Source organism: Choloepus didactylus, chromosome 2 (assembly GCF_015220235.1).
Source record: "Choloepus didactylus isolate mChoDid1 chromosome 2, mChoDid1.pri, whole genome shotgun sequence".
Taxonomy (NCBI): Eukaryota; Metazoa; Chordata; class Mammalia; order Pilosa; family Megalonychidae; genus Choloepus; species Choloepus didactylus.
The window spans coordinates 202,811,545-202,826,519 of record NC_051308.1 but is presented as its reverse complement, the minus strand read 5'-3'; the positions used below and the strand labels follow the sequence as shown (position 1 = coordinate 202,826,519).

At 37.7% G+C, this 14,975-nt stretch overlaps 1 protein-coding gene across 6 annotated transcripts in view; it reads right to left on the bottom strand.

Annotated features, from left to right (window-relative positions):
- TESK2 (testis associated actin remodelling kinase 2) overlaps positions 1-14,975 on the bottom strand; it is a 164,001-nt gene that overhangs the window by 52,418 nt on the left and 96,608 nt on the right. For 5 of the 6 annotated variants that reach the window (XM_037827365.1, XM_037827364.1, XM_037827367.1 and 2 more), the window contains one exon: positions 12,348-12,396. The exons of the other annotated variant lie outside the window; for it this stretch is intronic. In XM_037827365.1, the coding sequence (XP_037683293.1) occupies positions 12,348-12,396 (49 nt within the window). The remainder of the gene's footprint in view (positions 1-12,347; positions 12,397-14,975) is intronic. 6 annotated transcript variants of the gene reach the window in all.

Below are 14,975 nucleotides of genomic sequence, written 5' to 3'. Positions count from 1 at the left end.
ACTTGAAAGGTGAAATCACTGCCCTCCCCCCTACGTGGGATCAGACACCCAGGGAAGTGAATCTCCCTGGCAACGTGGAATATGACTCCCGGGGAGGAATGTAGACCCGGCATCGTGGGATGGAGAACATCTTCTTGACCAAAAGGGGGATGTGAAAGGAAATGAAATAAGCTTCAGTGGCAGAGAGATTCCAAAACGAGCCGAGAGATCACTCTGGTGGGCACTCTTACGCACACTTTAGACAACCTTTTTTAGGTTCTAAAGAATTGGGGTAGCTGGTGGTGGATACCTGAAACTATTAAACTACAACCCAGAACCCATGAATCTCGAAGACAGTTGTATAAAAATGGAGCTTATGAGGGGTGACAGTGGGATTGGGAATGCCATAAGGACCAAACTCCACTTTGTCTAGTTTATGGATGGATGTGTAGAAAAGTAGGGGAAGCAAACAAACAGACAAAGGTACCTAGTGTTCTTTTTTACTTCAATTGCTCTTTTTCACTCTAATTATTATTCTTGTTATTTTTGTGTGTGTGCTAATGAAGGTGTCAGGGATTGATTTAGGTGATGAATGTACAACTATGTAATGGTACTGTAAACAATCGAAAGTACAATTTGTTTTGTATGACTGCGTGGTATGTGAATATATCTCAATAAAATGATGATTAAAAAAAAAAAAAAAAAGAAAGCACAGGAGCTGCAGATGAGAGATATTTTGAAGACAGCTGTTGAAAGCAGACTCTTGCTCTGGAGAAGCTAAGAGAGGACAAATACCCCAAGAGCAACTAAGAGTGACATTTTTGAGGAACTGCAGCCTAGAAAGGAACGTCCTGGGAGAAAGCCATTTTGAAACCAGAACTTTGGAGCAGATGCCAGCCACATGCCTTCCCAGCTAACAGAGGTTTTCCGGACACCATCGGCCATCCTCCAGTGAAGGTATCCAATTGCTGATGTGTTACCTTGGACACTTTATGGCCTTAAGACTGTAACTGTGTAACCAAATAAACCCCCTTTTATAAAAGCCAATCCATCTCTGGTGTTTTGCATTCTGGCATCATTAGCAAACTAGAACAAAGAGTATTTGAGGAGATAATTCAGGAAAACTTCCCAACCCTTACAAAAGACATAAACAAGCAAATCAAAGAAGCCCAATGAACTCTGAATAGAATGAATCCAAACAGACTCACCCCAAGAAACATACAAATCGGATTGTCAAATGCTGAAGAGAAGGAGAGAGTCCTGAAAGCAGCAAAAGAAAAGTGATTCACCACATACAAGGGAAGCCACATAAAACTAAGTACTGACTACTCAACTGGCACCATGGAGGTGAAATGGTAGTAGTATAACATATTTAAGATTCGGAAAGAGAAAAACTGCCAGGAAAGAACTCTTTATCCAGCAAAGCTCTCCTTCAAAAGTTAGAGAGAGTTTAAAACTTTCACAGACAAATGCTGAGAGAATTTGTTAACAAGCCTTACAAGAAAAACTAAAAAGAGTTCTGTTGGCTGAAAAAAGAAGACAGGAGAGAGGTCTGGAGAAGGGCACAGAATTAAAGAGTATTAGTAAGGGTAACTTAAAGGATTAAAAGAGAGAGGGAAAAAATAGATCTGACAAATAAAAACTAAAGGATAAGATGGTTGTTTTAAGTACTGCCTTTACAGTAATAACTTTGAAAATGAACGGCAGAACTCCGCAATTAAAAGATAAAGATTGGCAGAATGGATTAAAAAGTATGATCCATCCATATGCTGTTTACAAAAGACTCACCTTGGACCCAAGGATACAAATCGACTGAAAGTGAAAAGATGGAAAAAAATATCCCATGCAAGCTCTACCCAAAAGAAAGCAGGGGTAGCTATATTAATATCACAGAATATAGACTTTAAATGCAAAGATGTCATAAGAAACAAGGAAGGACACTATGTATTAATAAAAGGGACAACTCACCAAGAAGAAATAACAATCATAAATGTTTATGCACCCAATCAAGGAGCTCCAAAGTTCATGAGGCAAACACTGGCAAAACTGAAGGGAGTAACAGACATTTCTACAATAACAGTGGGAGACTTCGATACACCACACTCTTCTGTAGATAGAATAACCAAACAGAGGATCAATAAGAAAATAGAGAACGTAAACAATGTGATAAATGAAATTAGACCTAACAGACATACATAGATCATTGCATTCAAAAACACCAGGATATACATCCCTTCTAGTACTCATGGAACATTCTCCAGGGTAGATCATATGCTGGGGCACAAAACGGGCCTCAATAAATTTAGAAAGACTGAAATTATTCAAAGCACTTTCTCTGACCATAATGGAATGAAGGTGGAAATCAATAACTACCAAAGAACCAGAACTTTCACAAATATATATATTGTTTAAGAGTGTTAAACAATACACTCTTAAACAATCAGTGGGTGAAAGAAGAAATTGCAAGAGAAATCAGTAAATATCTGGAGACAAATGAAAACAAGAATAAAATATATCAATACCTAAGGGATGCAGTGAGGGTGGCCCTGAGAGGGAAATTTATGGCTCTAAATGCATACATTAAAAAGGAAGAAAGAGCTAAAACCAAATATCTAACTGAACAACTGAAGAAACTAGAGAAAGAAGAGCAAATTAACCACAATGCAAAGAGAAGAAAAGAAATAACAAAGATTAAAGCAGAAATAAATGAACTGGAGGAAAAAAAAAAAACAGAAAGAATCTATAAAACCAAAATTTGTTCTCTGAGAAGATCAACAAGATTGACAAACCCTTTGCTAGACTGACAAAGTCGAAAAGAGGGATGATGCAAATAAACAAAATCAGAAATTAGAGTGGGGGTCATTACCATAGATCCAGAAGAAATAAAAAAAAAAATCATAAGAAGATACTATGAACAACTGCACACCAACAAACTAGACAACTTAGAGGAAATGGACAATTTCCTAGAAACATATGAACAACCTATATTGACTCAAGAAGAAATAGAAGACCTCAACAAACCAATCACAAGTAAAGAGATTCAGTCACCAAAACTTCCTACAAAGAAAAGCCCAGGGCCAAAGAGCTTCAGAGGGGAATTTTACCAAATATTCCAAAAAGAACTAACACCACTCCTGCTCAAACTCTTCCAAATAATTGAAAAAAAAGGAGCACTACCTAACTTATTTCATGAAGCTATAATCACTCTAATACCAAAACCCATAAAGATACTACAAGAAAGGAAAACTACAGGCCAATCTCCCTAATGAATATAGATGCAAAAATTCTCAACAAAATACTTACAAATCCAATCCAAAGGCACATTAAAAGAACTATACGCCATGACCAAGTGGGGTTCATTCCAGGCATGCAAAGATGGTTCAACATAAGAAAATCAATCAATGTAATACAGCAAATTAACAAATCGAAGGAGAAAAAATCACATGATCATTTTGATTGATGCTGAAAAAGCATTCAACAAAATTCAGCATCCTTTTCTGATAAAAACACTTCAAAAAGTAGGAATTGAAGGAAGCTTCTTCAATATGATAAAGGGAATATATGAAAAACCTATAGACAGCATCAAACTCAATGGTAAGAGGCTGAAAGTCTTCCTCCCTAAAATTGAGAAGGGGACAAGGATGCACACTGTCACCACTATTATTCAACATTGTGCTAGAAGTTCTAGCTAGAGCAATTAGGCAAGAAAAAGAAATAAAAGTAATCCAAAGGAAGAAGTAAAACTTCCATTATTTGCAGATGACATGATCCTATACCTGGAAAATCCTGAGAAATCTATGACAAAACTACATGAGCTAATAAACAAATTTAGCAAAGTGGTGGGATACAAGAATAATGTATCCCACCACTTTGATTCTATACACCAGTAATGACTGAACTGAGGAGGCAATTAAGAAAAAAAATTCTATTCACAGTAACAACTAAAAGAATCAAATATCTAGGAATAAACTTAACCAAGGATGTAAAGGACCTCTACACAGAAAACTACACAAGTTTGATAAACGAAATCAAAGAAGACCTAAATAGCTGGAAAGATATTCCGTGTTCATGGATAGGAAGGCTAAAGGGTGTTAAGATGTCAATTCTAACAAACTGATCTACAGATTGAACACAATACCAATCAAAATTCCAACAACTTACTTTGCAGACTTGGAAAAGCTAGTTATCAAATTTATTTGGAAGGGAAAGGGGACTCAAATTGCCAAAAACATCATAAAAAAGAACAAAGTGGGAGGACTTACATTTCCTGACCTTAAAGCTTATTATAAAGCCACAGTGGTCGAAACAGCATGGTATTAGCACAAAGATAGACAATGACTAATGGAATCAGATCCAGAGTTTGGAAATAGACCCCCAGATCTATGCTTAATTGCTTTTTTTGTTTGTTTGTTTATTTTATTTTTTTTTATTTTTATTGAGATTGTTCAGATACCATACAATTATCCAAAGATCCAAAGTGTACAATCACTTGCCCCTGGGTACCCTCATACAGCTGTGCATCCATCACACTTAATTTTTGTTCAATTTTTAGAAACTTTTCATTACTCCAGACAAGAAATAAAGTGAAAGATGAAAAGAGAAAAATAGAAAAGGAAACTCTAAACCTCCCCTATCCCTAACCAACCCCCCTCAATTGTTGACTCCTAGTATTGATATAGTACGTTTGTTACTGTTTATGAAAAAAATGTTGAAATACTACTAACTGTAATATATAGTTTGTAATAGGTATATAGTTCTTCCCTATATGCCCCTCTATTATTAACTTCTAATTGTATTGTCATACATTTGTTCTGGTTCATGAAGTGATTTCTAGTATTTGTACAGTTGATCATGGACATTGCCCACCATAGGATTCAGTTTTATACATTTCCATCTTTTGACCTCCAACTTTCCTTCTGGTGACATATATGACTCTGAGCTTCCCCTTTCCACCTCATTCACACACCATTCGGCACTGTTAGTTATTCTCACATCTAGCTACCAACACCCCTGTTCATTTCCAAACATTTAAGTTCATTCTAATTGAACATTCTGCTCAAACTAAGCAAGAGCATCTACATTTCTTCCACAAGGCAGGAGGGAGAGTCATAGAAGGTAGAGAGGCAAAAGAAAGAGGAAACAAAAAAATGACAGCTAGGAAGCAGCAAAAGGAAAAATAACCTTAAATCAAAGTAGAATAAAGAATCAGACAATACCACCAATGTCAAGTGTCTAACATGCCTCCCCTATCCCCCCCTCTTATCTGCATTCACCTTGGTATATCACCTTTGTTACATTAAAGGAAGCATAATACAATGATTCTATTAGTTACAGTCTCTAGTTTATGCTGATTGCATCCCTCCCCCAATGCCTCCCCATTTTTAACAACTTGCAAGGTTGACATTTGCTTGTTCTCCCTCGTAAAAGAACATATTTGTACATTTTATCACAATTGTTGAATACTCTAGATTTCACCAAGTTACACAGTCCCAGTCGTTATCTTTCCTCCTTTCTTGTGGTGTCTCACATGCTCCCCATCTTCCTCTCTCAACCGTATTCATAGTTACCTTTGTTCAGTGTACTTCCATTGTTGTGCTACCATCTCCCAAAATTGTGTTCCAAACCACAAACTCCTGTCTTCTATCACCCTGTAGTGCTCCCTTTAGTATTTCCTGTAGGGCAGGTGTCTTGTTCACAAAGTCTCTGATTGTCTGTCTGTCAGAAAATATTTTGAGCTCTCCCTCATATTTGAAGGACAGCTTTGCTGGATATAGGATTCTTGGTTGGTGGTTTTTCTCTTTCAGTATCTTAAATATATCACACCACTTCCTTCTTGCCTCCATGGTTTCTGCTGAGAGATCCACACATAGTCTTATTAAGCTTCCTTTGTATGTAATGGATCGCTTTTCTCTTGCTGCTTTCAGGATTCTCTCTTTGTCTTTGACATTTGATAATCTGATTATTAAGTGTCTTGGCGTAGGCCTATTCATAACTCTTCTGTTTGGAGTACGCTGCGCTTCTTGGATCTGTAATTTTATGTCTTTCATAAGAGATGGGAAATTTTCATTAATTATTTCCTCTATTATTGCTTCTGCCCCCTTTCCCTTCTCTTCTCCTTCTGGGACACCAATGATACGTACATTATTGTACTTTGTTTCATCCTTGAGTTCCCAGAGACGTTGCTCATATTTTTTCATTCTTTTCTCCATCTGCTCCTTTGCGTGTAGGCTTTCAGGTGTTTTGTTCTCCAGTTCCTGAGTGTTTTCTTCTGCCTCTTGAGATCTGCTGTTGTAGGTTTGCATTGTGTCTTTCATCTCTTGTGTTGTGCCTGTCATTTCCATAGATTCTACTAGTAGGTTTTTTGAACTTTTGATTTCTGCCGTATACATGTCCAGTGCTTCCTTTACAGCCTCTATCTCTTTTGCAATATCTTCTCTAAACTTTTTGAATTGATTTAGCATTAGTTGTTTAAATTCCTGTATCTCAGTTGAAGTGTACGTTTGTTCCTTTGACTGGGCCATAACTTTGTTTTTCTTAGTGTAGGTTGTAATTTTCTGTTGTCTAGGCATGGTTTCCTTGGTTATCCAAATCAGGTTTTCCCAGACCAGAACAGGCTCAGGTCCCAGAGGGAAGAAATATTCAGTATCTGGTTTCCCTGAGGGTGTGTCTTAGAAAATTGCTCCACCCTTTGATGCCTCGGGTCACTGCTTTTCTGCCCAGCAGGTGACGCCTGTTAGCCTATAGTTCTTGACTGGTGTGAGGAGGTATGGCCGTGTTCCCACAGGCTCTGGGGTCTGGTTCTGAATGGAAAGGGCCCCACCCCTTTCCTCCTAGAGAAGACAGACCCCTCAGGTGGAGGTCATTAGCATTTCAATGGTCTCGCTCTCTGCTTGTGGTGTCTCCACCCTTCCCAGAGTCACAACCCTGGAAACTGAAAATGACTGGGGCTTTCTCCACTGAGCCAAAAAAGAAATAGATAGTCCCCTTCAGACCCAGTCCAAGGCAACCCTCCAGCTCTCCCAGGTCAGTTGTCACCCAAAGCCTCTGTCTGTTTTCTGGGGCTGCATACCTGTAGTGAGCAGTTCACACTCACTACTTAAAACCCCAGTTGGAGCTCAGATGAGCTGTATTCGCTTGCTGGGAGAGAGCTTCTCTCTGGCACCACGAGGCTTTGCAGCTCGGGCTATGGGGGAGGGGGTCTCCCGACCTGGTTCCGCAGGTTTTACTTACAGACCTTATGCTGTGTTCTCGGGCATTCCTCCCAATTCAGGTTGGTGTATGATGAATGGATGGTCTCGTTTGTCCCCCCGCAGTTATTCTGGATTATTTACTAGTTGTTTCTGGTTTTTTGTAGTTGTTCCAGGGGGACTACTTAGCTTCCACTCCTCTCTATGCCGCCATCTTGCCCGAGTCCTCTCAATTGATTTTTGACAAGACCCCCAAATCCACTGAACTGGACAGAATAGTCTCTTCAACAAATGGGGCTGGGAGAACGGTATAGCCATAACCAAAGGAATGACAGAGGATCCCTACCTCACATCCTATACAAAAACGAACTCAAAGTGGATCAATGACCTAAATATAACAGCCAGCACCATAAAACTCTCAGAAAAAAAATATCAGGAAACGTCTTCAGTACCTAGTAATAGGAGGTAGCTTTTAGACCTTACACCTAGAGCAGAAGCAATGAAAGAAAAAATAGATAAACGGGAACTCCTCAAAATCAATGCTTCTGATGACTGTATAACAATGCAGATTACAAGGGGTGACAGTGTGATTGTGAAAACCTTGTGGATCACACTCCCTTTATCCAGTGTATGGATGGATAAGTAGAAAAATGGGGACAAAAACTGAAAAATAGGGTGGGATGGGGGGATGATTTGGGTGCTCTTTTTTACTTTTATTTTTTATTTCTATTCTGATTCTTTTTGGTATAAGGAAAATGTCCAAAAATAGATTGGGGTGATGAATGCACAACTATATGATGGTATTGTGAACAGCTGATTGTACACCATGGATGACTGTATGGTATGTGAATATATCTCAATAAAACTGAATTTTAAAAAATCAATGACTCTGTGCCTCAAAGGACTTTGTCAAAAAGGTGAAGAGGCAGCCAACTCAATGGGATAAAATATTTAGAAACCATATATCTGGTAAGCGTTTGATATCCAGTATATATAAAGAAATTCTACAACTCAACAACAGAAGGGCAAACAACTAATTATAAAAGGGGCAAAAGATACAAATAGATATTTTTCCAAAGAGGAAATACAAATGGCTAAAAAGCACATGAAAAGATGTTCATCTTCATTAGTTATTAGGGAAACGCAAATCAAAACCACAACGAGATTTCATCTTACACCTACAAGAATGGCTGCCATTAAATCAGAAACTAAAAATGTTGGAGAAGAGGTGAAGAAATTGGAACATTTATTCACTGCAGGTGGGAATGTATAATAGTATAGCAGCTGTGCAAGACAGTTTGGTGGTTCCCCAGAAAACTAAATATCAAGTTGCCCTATGACCCAGCAATTCTACTACTCAGTATATACCCAGAGGATCTGAAAGCAGTGGTACGAACAGACATTTGCAAACCAATGTTCATACTGGCATTATTCACAACTGCCAAAAGATGGAAACAATCCAGTGTCCATCAACAGAGGTGTGGATAAACAAAATGTGGTATGCACACACAATGGAATATTATGCAGCAGTAAGAAGGAATGAGGTCCTGATGCATGTAACAACATGGATGAACCTTGAGGACATAATGCTGAGTGAAATAAGTTAGACACAAAAGGATAGATATTATATGATTTCACCAATATGAGCCCCCTAAAAATGTAAACTCATTTGTTAATTAAAACTTCAACTGGAACTTGGTTGAGCTACCTTCCCTTGCTCTTAGTAGAGACTTTTTCTTTTTCCCACTGGGAAGTGTTCCAACTCAGCTTGCTGTGCCAATGGGGGAAGGGCGCCAGCATTTGCAGTTTGGAGGCTTTACTTACAGTTCTTAGCTGCAATCTCAGCCATTCCACCCATTCCAGACTGGTGTACGATGTGTGTCTTGTCACCAATGTCCCGCACAGTTGTTCCAGACTATTTACTAGCTGTTCCTGGTTATTTACTAGCTGCTCCAGAGGACTAACTAAATTCCACACCTCCCTACACTGACATCTTGCCCCATCTTAACTTGTATGGTCAGTTTATTCAAACACCTTAATTACATGGAACCTTGAATAGGGAGTGAGATCTGGTTGGTTTGTACAGGTTAGTGTGAAGCTCCAATAGATCCCAGAGTAATTTGGGCAGAGAATAAAAAGTATTTGCAAAGCCCCCTTGAGGGACTGGGGTAAAATGTGGAAATATTAAACTTCCCCACCTGGGGAATTACGGATATTCTCACAAGCATTGGGGACTACCGATTTAGAAAGCTAAGCCCTCTATCTTGGGGCTTGCCCTTATGAAGCTTGTTACTGCAAAGGAGAGGCTAAGCCTGCTTATAATTGTGCCTAAGAGTCATCTCCAGAGAACCTCTTTTGTTGCTCAGATGTGGCTTCTCTCTCATCTGAGCATTGCTGCCTTCCCCCCTACATGGGACATGGCTCCCAGGAGCGTAAATCGCACTGGCAATGTGGGACATGACTCCTGGGGATGAGCCTGGACCTGATCATAGGATTGAGAAAGACTTCTTGACCAAAAGGGGGAAGAGAAATGAAACAAAATAAAGTTTTAGTTGCTGGGAGATTCCAAATGGAGTCAAGAAGTCATTCTGGAGGTTATTCTTATGTCTTATATAGATTTCCCTTTGTAGTTTTTAGCATATTGGAATAGCTAGAAAGCAATACCTGAAACTGTTGAACTGCAACCCGGTAACCTTGATTCTTGAAGATGACTATATATTTAGGTAGCTAACACAGTGTGACTGTGTGATTGTGAAAACCTTGTGGCTCACACTCCCTTTATCCAGTGTATGGACAGATGAGTAGAAAAATGGGAACAAAAATTAAATGAATAATAGTGGGGATGGGATGTTTTGGGTGTTCTTTACTTTCTATTCTTATCTTTATTTTTTTGGAGTAATGAAAATGTTCAAAAATTGAATGTGGTGATGAATGCACAACTATATGGTGATACTGTGAACATCTGACTGTACACTTTGGATGACTGTATGGTACGTGAATATATTTCAATAAAATTGCATTAAAAACGTAAACTCAGAGTCTTAAAATGTAGACTACAGGGGACCTAGAGATAGACTGAAGCTGGAGAAGGGGAAGCGGTTACCTCATATGTACAGACTTGTTAACAAGGTTGAAATTAAATGTACGGGAATGGATAGAGGTGATGATAGTTTGTTAGTGGGATTATAAGTAATAGTGCCATATTGAGGATGAATATGATTGAAAGGGGTTTTTTAAAGTCATGCTTCTCACTGATTAGCACTGAAAATATAAATAAGTTCATGCATGAACTACTCAAAGGTATGGCACTTGTTACAAAGAGTTAATAATAGTGGTATATGGGAAAAATTGCTATTGCATACTATACACTATATTTAACAGGAAAACCTCACTAATACCACACTGATACTAGGGTAATTAATTGGGGGAGGGGGGATAAGAGTTATGGGTTATTTTGGATCTTCTCTTTGGTGTTGGTGAATCTGTTATTTTTCTCTTTGTAGCAATGAAAATCGTCTAAAATTGAGAGTGATGATGATTGTACAACTAAGTGAGGATACTGTGAGATACTGACTGTTTATTTTGGATAGAATATATGCTATGTGAATATATCTCAACAAAATCTGCAGAGTCTAAATAAATAAATAAACAGAAAGATTCAAATGCTAGAGAAAAGAAGATAGAGATAGCAGAATGGTGCAGCCCCCCTAGAGGGTAATGTAGTGGATACATAGGTGGCTAAATATAGGGTCACCATATGGTTAAGCAATCCCATTACTTGGAATATACTCCGAAGAACTGAAAGCAGGGACTTGAATAGACATTTGCACACTGATGTTTAAGGTGGCATTATTCATGACAGCCAATGAATGGAGGTGGCTGAAGGGTCCATTAAATGATAAGAAGAAGGGTGAGCTATGATGTATACATATGATGGAATATTGTGCGGCTACAGGAAGGAATGGAGGCATGCAATGAGGTGAATGAACCTTGAGGACATTAGGTTGAGGAAAATAAGCCAGAAACAAAAGAACAAATATTGTATAGTCTCATTTATAAAATACTTATAAGAAAATTAGGGCCTAGATTGTAAGCTCTTACAGCAGTCACATTTATTCCTGAGTTTAAAGTGTTATTTCTAAATTCTGAGATGCTGTGCTCTATGTGTATAACCTGGTATTTCCCTGGACTCAGAGTTAGAGTTCTGCAGCTCTGTAAGTCAGCATTACTCCACACACTAATTGTTAAAGAAGCCAAAAAAAGAAATCAGACTTAAATTAGAGAAATGAACAAAGCTGATCTGGTTGGGGCTAAGGTAAATCAGAATACATGGTAAAGGATGATATTATCTGTATTCTAAAACTTCATTTTCTGTGTGAGTCCAAGCAGGAAATCAATGCACTTGCAAATTCTGTTAAACAAGTTTCCAACCTAAATTTCTTGATACTTTGGTACTTACATCTCAGAGAGAAATGTGAAAATATTCTAGAACATGAATGCTCAGATCTAAATGCTCATTAGAGTAATCTGGGGAGCTTTTAAGAATACAGATGAGCCCTATTCAGATCTACTAAACCTGGGATAAGTTTCCAGGAATCTGTACTACTATGAAGCACCTAGGCAAATTTGAGGCCAATATCATATATAGTACCTGAATTTGGGAAACCTCTGTTCTAAAGAGAATTCTCTAGTCCTCAGAAGACAAATAATGACTAACATGTTTATCTGCCCAGCAGAGGCTGAAAGTGAAATGGGAATGGGGATGTAAAATGATTCCAATGAGTAAGAAGACCAGTCAGGACACCAAAGCAGCAATGATGAGATTCCAGATTAGGACTCTAAACACTTCAGGTGGTCTGGGAATATGTTGCCATGAGAAAGCTTGAAGCCAAGTAAGGCCATCCCCTGGTTTTACATGGTGTTACCCAGGTAGTAAGAAACATTTATATGTCTGAACACTCATTCTCGGAGTATTCACCAGATATTATGAGGGAATCTAAGCGTATTAAGAGGTTTGACCATTGTCCCCAGACAAGAGAAGAAAGCATTGTTAACAATGCCATTTTTTAAATAAACACAAATGCACATTTTGCTTACATATGCAAGTAACAATTACTATAGAACCATAAGTGCTGAAACTAAGGCAAAGAAGTCACTTCAACACACTTAACAAATTCTTACCTCTGTAAGTGCATGCAACTGTCCTTGATGTACACACACCCCCATGAACCTACAAAACAAAGCAATTTTTAAAAAAAACAAAACAAAACAAAACAAATACCATATCGAGAAACTAGTTCAATTACTCATGCCTTAGAAACAAGCCAACACCTATGTAGTCTCCTGGGTTTCTGTACAACCCTGTAATCTCTCAATATCTCCATTCCTGGTCAGGATGGTAAATTTCTGAGTTTACCATGGAACATCCATTGTGGCAAGAGTCAGTGGTAAAAAGTAATGGTGGCAGAGGGAGAGTAGTAAGCCTTAAAAATAGTGTGGTATAATGGAAAAAGCACTAAACCAGAGGTAAAGAAACTTGGTTTCAGCTCTGCCACTACCATGCTTACAAAAAAAAAAAAAAAAAAAAAAAAGCCATTAACCCCATTTGGGGTTCACTTTCCTTATTTAAGTAGGTGGACTGGACTATCCAATCTCAAAGTTTGTAATTACAAACAACAAGCTGAAAATTTTTTTTTGCTGGATGATGAAGGACTACCTTCCTCAATATACAAAGAACTCTTCCAAATATATAATAAAAAAATTAAAAACCCAATAGAAATATGAGCAAAAGATATGTACATAGTTCATGAAAAAATAAATATAAATGGCTAACAAAAATATCAAAATGTACTCAAATTCACTTATAATTAAAGAAATGCACATTAAAACGAGATACCACTTTTTAAATCTATCACTATCAAATGAATAAAGACTAAGAAGATAATATTCAGTGTTGTTCAGAAGGTAAGAAAACAGGAATTTACATAAATTATCGACTTATTGGCACAACTTCTTCAAAGGGTAATTGATTGTATCTAGCAAAAATTTTAATTGATCCAACATTTTACTTCTAGGAATTTATCTTACAAAAACACTCAATACAGGTGAGCAAAACATATGTAAAAGGACATCCACTGCAACAGTGTCTATGAACCTAAATACCCACCAATAAAAAAACTGGTTAAATCTTTTTGGTATACTCATATATTGACATATTATATAACCACTAAAAAGAATAAACTAGATGTTTATGCACTGATATGGGAAGATATCCAAAATATATTGATAAATGAAAAAAATCAAGCTGTAAAACCACATAGCATGATCTATTTGTATAAAAAAGTTTGTATATTAATAGAAAATGTCTAGAAGCATAAATAATAAATGGTGCTGAGGGGGTAAAAAGTGATTTTGTTTTTTAGTTCACACACTTCTGTTATACATGGAGTTTTTTCAACCAGCAGGTTATATTTGTATATAAAAATAATTAAAACATAAAAAACATAAAATCAATGATTACGACTGATGGTAATCATAAAGTGGGAGAAGATAAATGTCACAAAGCCAGTGACAACAGGGGCTTGGGTTGCCAAGAAGGAAGTCTCATTAACCATACCCAAATCCCAAGTAAGTTCTAGTTTGGAAGGGCAGTGAAAGGAGAAGAGACTGACTACAACAGAGAGCATAAGGCACACCTGCAATTGTGCTGGAAAGGCCGTAAGTTCCATGAAGCCTGCAGAGTCCATGTCATATTCTCCCCTATGTTCACAAAACCTAACAGTCCCTAAGAAATAGGATGCACACTCAGTATATGACTGCTGAAAAGGAATTGAGTAAGGGAGCACACCTAGTCAACTGTAATTTCACAGGAAAGTTTTTAAGATATGCTGCTTCAACCAAAAATACAAACATGAAAATTTCAGAGTTTCTCCAAGGAGAAACTGGTTTTCTGTAAGTTCATCCAGTGACTTTGTAGGAACTTGAGAAAGGAAAGAACATGAGGAAAGATCTAGATAGCACTGAAAACAAGGTGCAGATCATGGGATTAGCTAAATTAATCTCTGCCTTAAGAAGAGATGGGAAGAAGAATAGTAGAGAGTTAAAAGGGCTCTGATTTTAGAGAGCCTGGGTTCAAACCACCACCACTCTTTACTTGATAAGCATTTATTTCTCTATCTGTAAAATAGGGATAATAGCATATACAACATAAAGTTGTTAGAAGGACTGCATGAAATAATGAATGTAAAGTACATAGCACAGTGCCTGGTACATAGTAAGAGTTTAAAAAATGTAAGTAGTTATCATGATCATAATCATTATTATTATTGGAAATAGCTTAGAAGTAGACCAGATAATAAGAAGCAAATTTGTTCACAAGTAGCTGGGCATATTCTGGATCCTATATGCCCACTCTCCTCTCCATTCCCCACCCCTCTCCCCACCCCTACTCCCTGCTTTGTAAAAGTGGGACACTTGACTTCATTCAACTGTCAGTTTCTTCACTATAAAACTCACTACCTAATATGGAAGGGACTGAGTGGGGGGAATCACAGACAGGTAAAAGTCTAGAGAATAATGAACATAAACAACACACAGTGCTAAAGGACTAAATCTAGAATACTGAAGCTATTTCTAGCTAGCAAGACATAGTGTCTATTAAGCTATTTAGAGAGAGTATATGAGACTTCCAGTCAATGTCAGAAACTTTAATTGGGTAAAAGCAAGGAAGCTGTCCTGGAGCAGAGAAAATATGGGCACAATGAATCAGAAGATATTGATTTGAGGGAGTTGCATTTGAACAGGCATCAT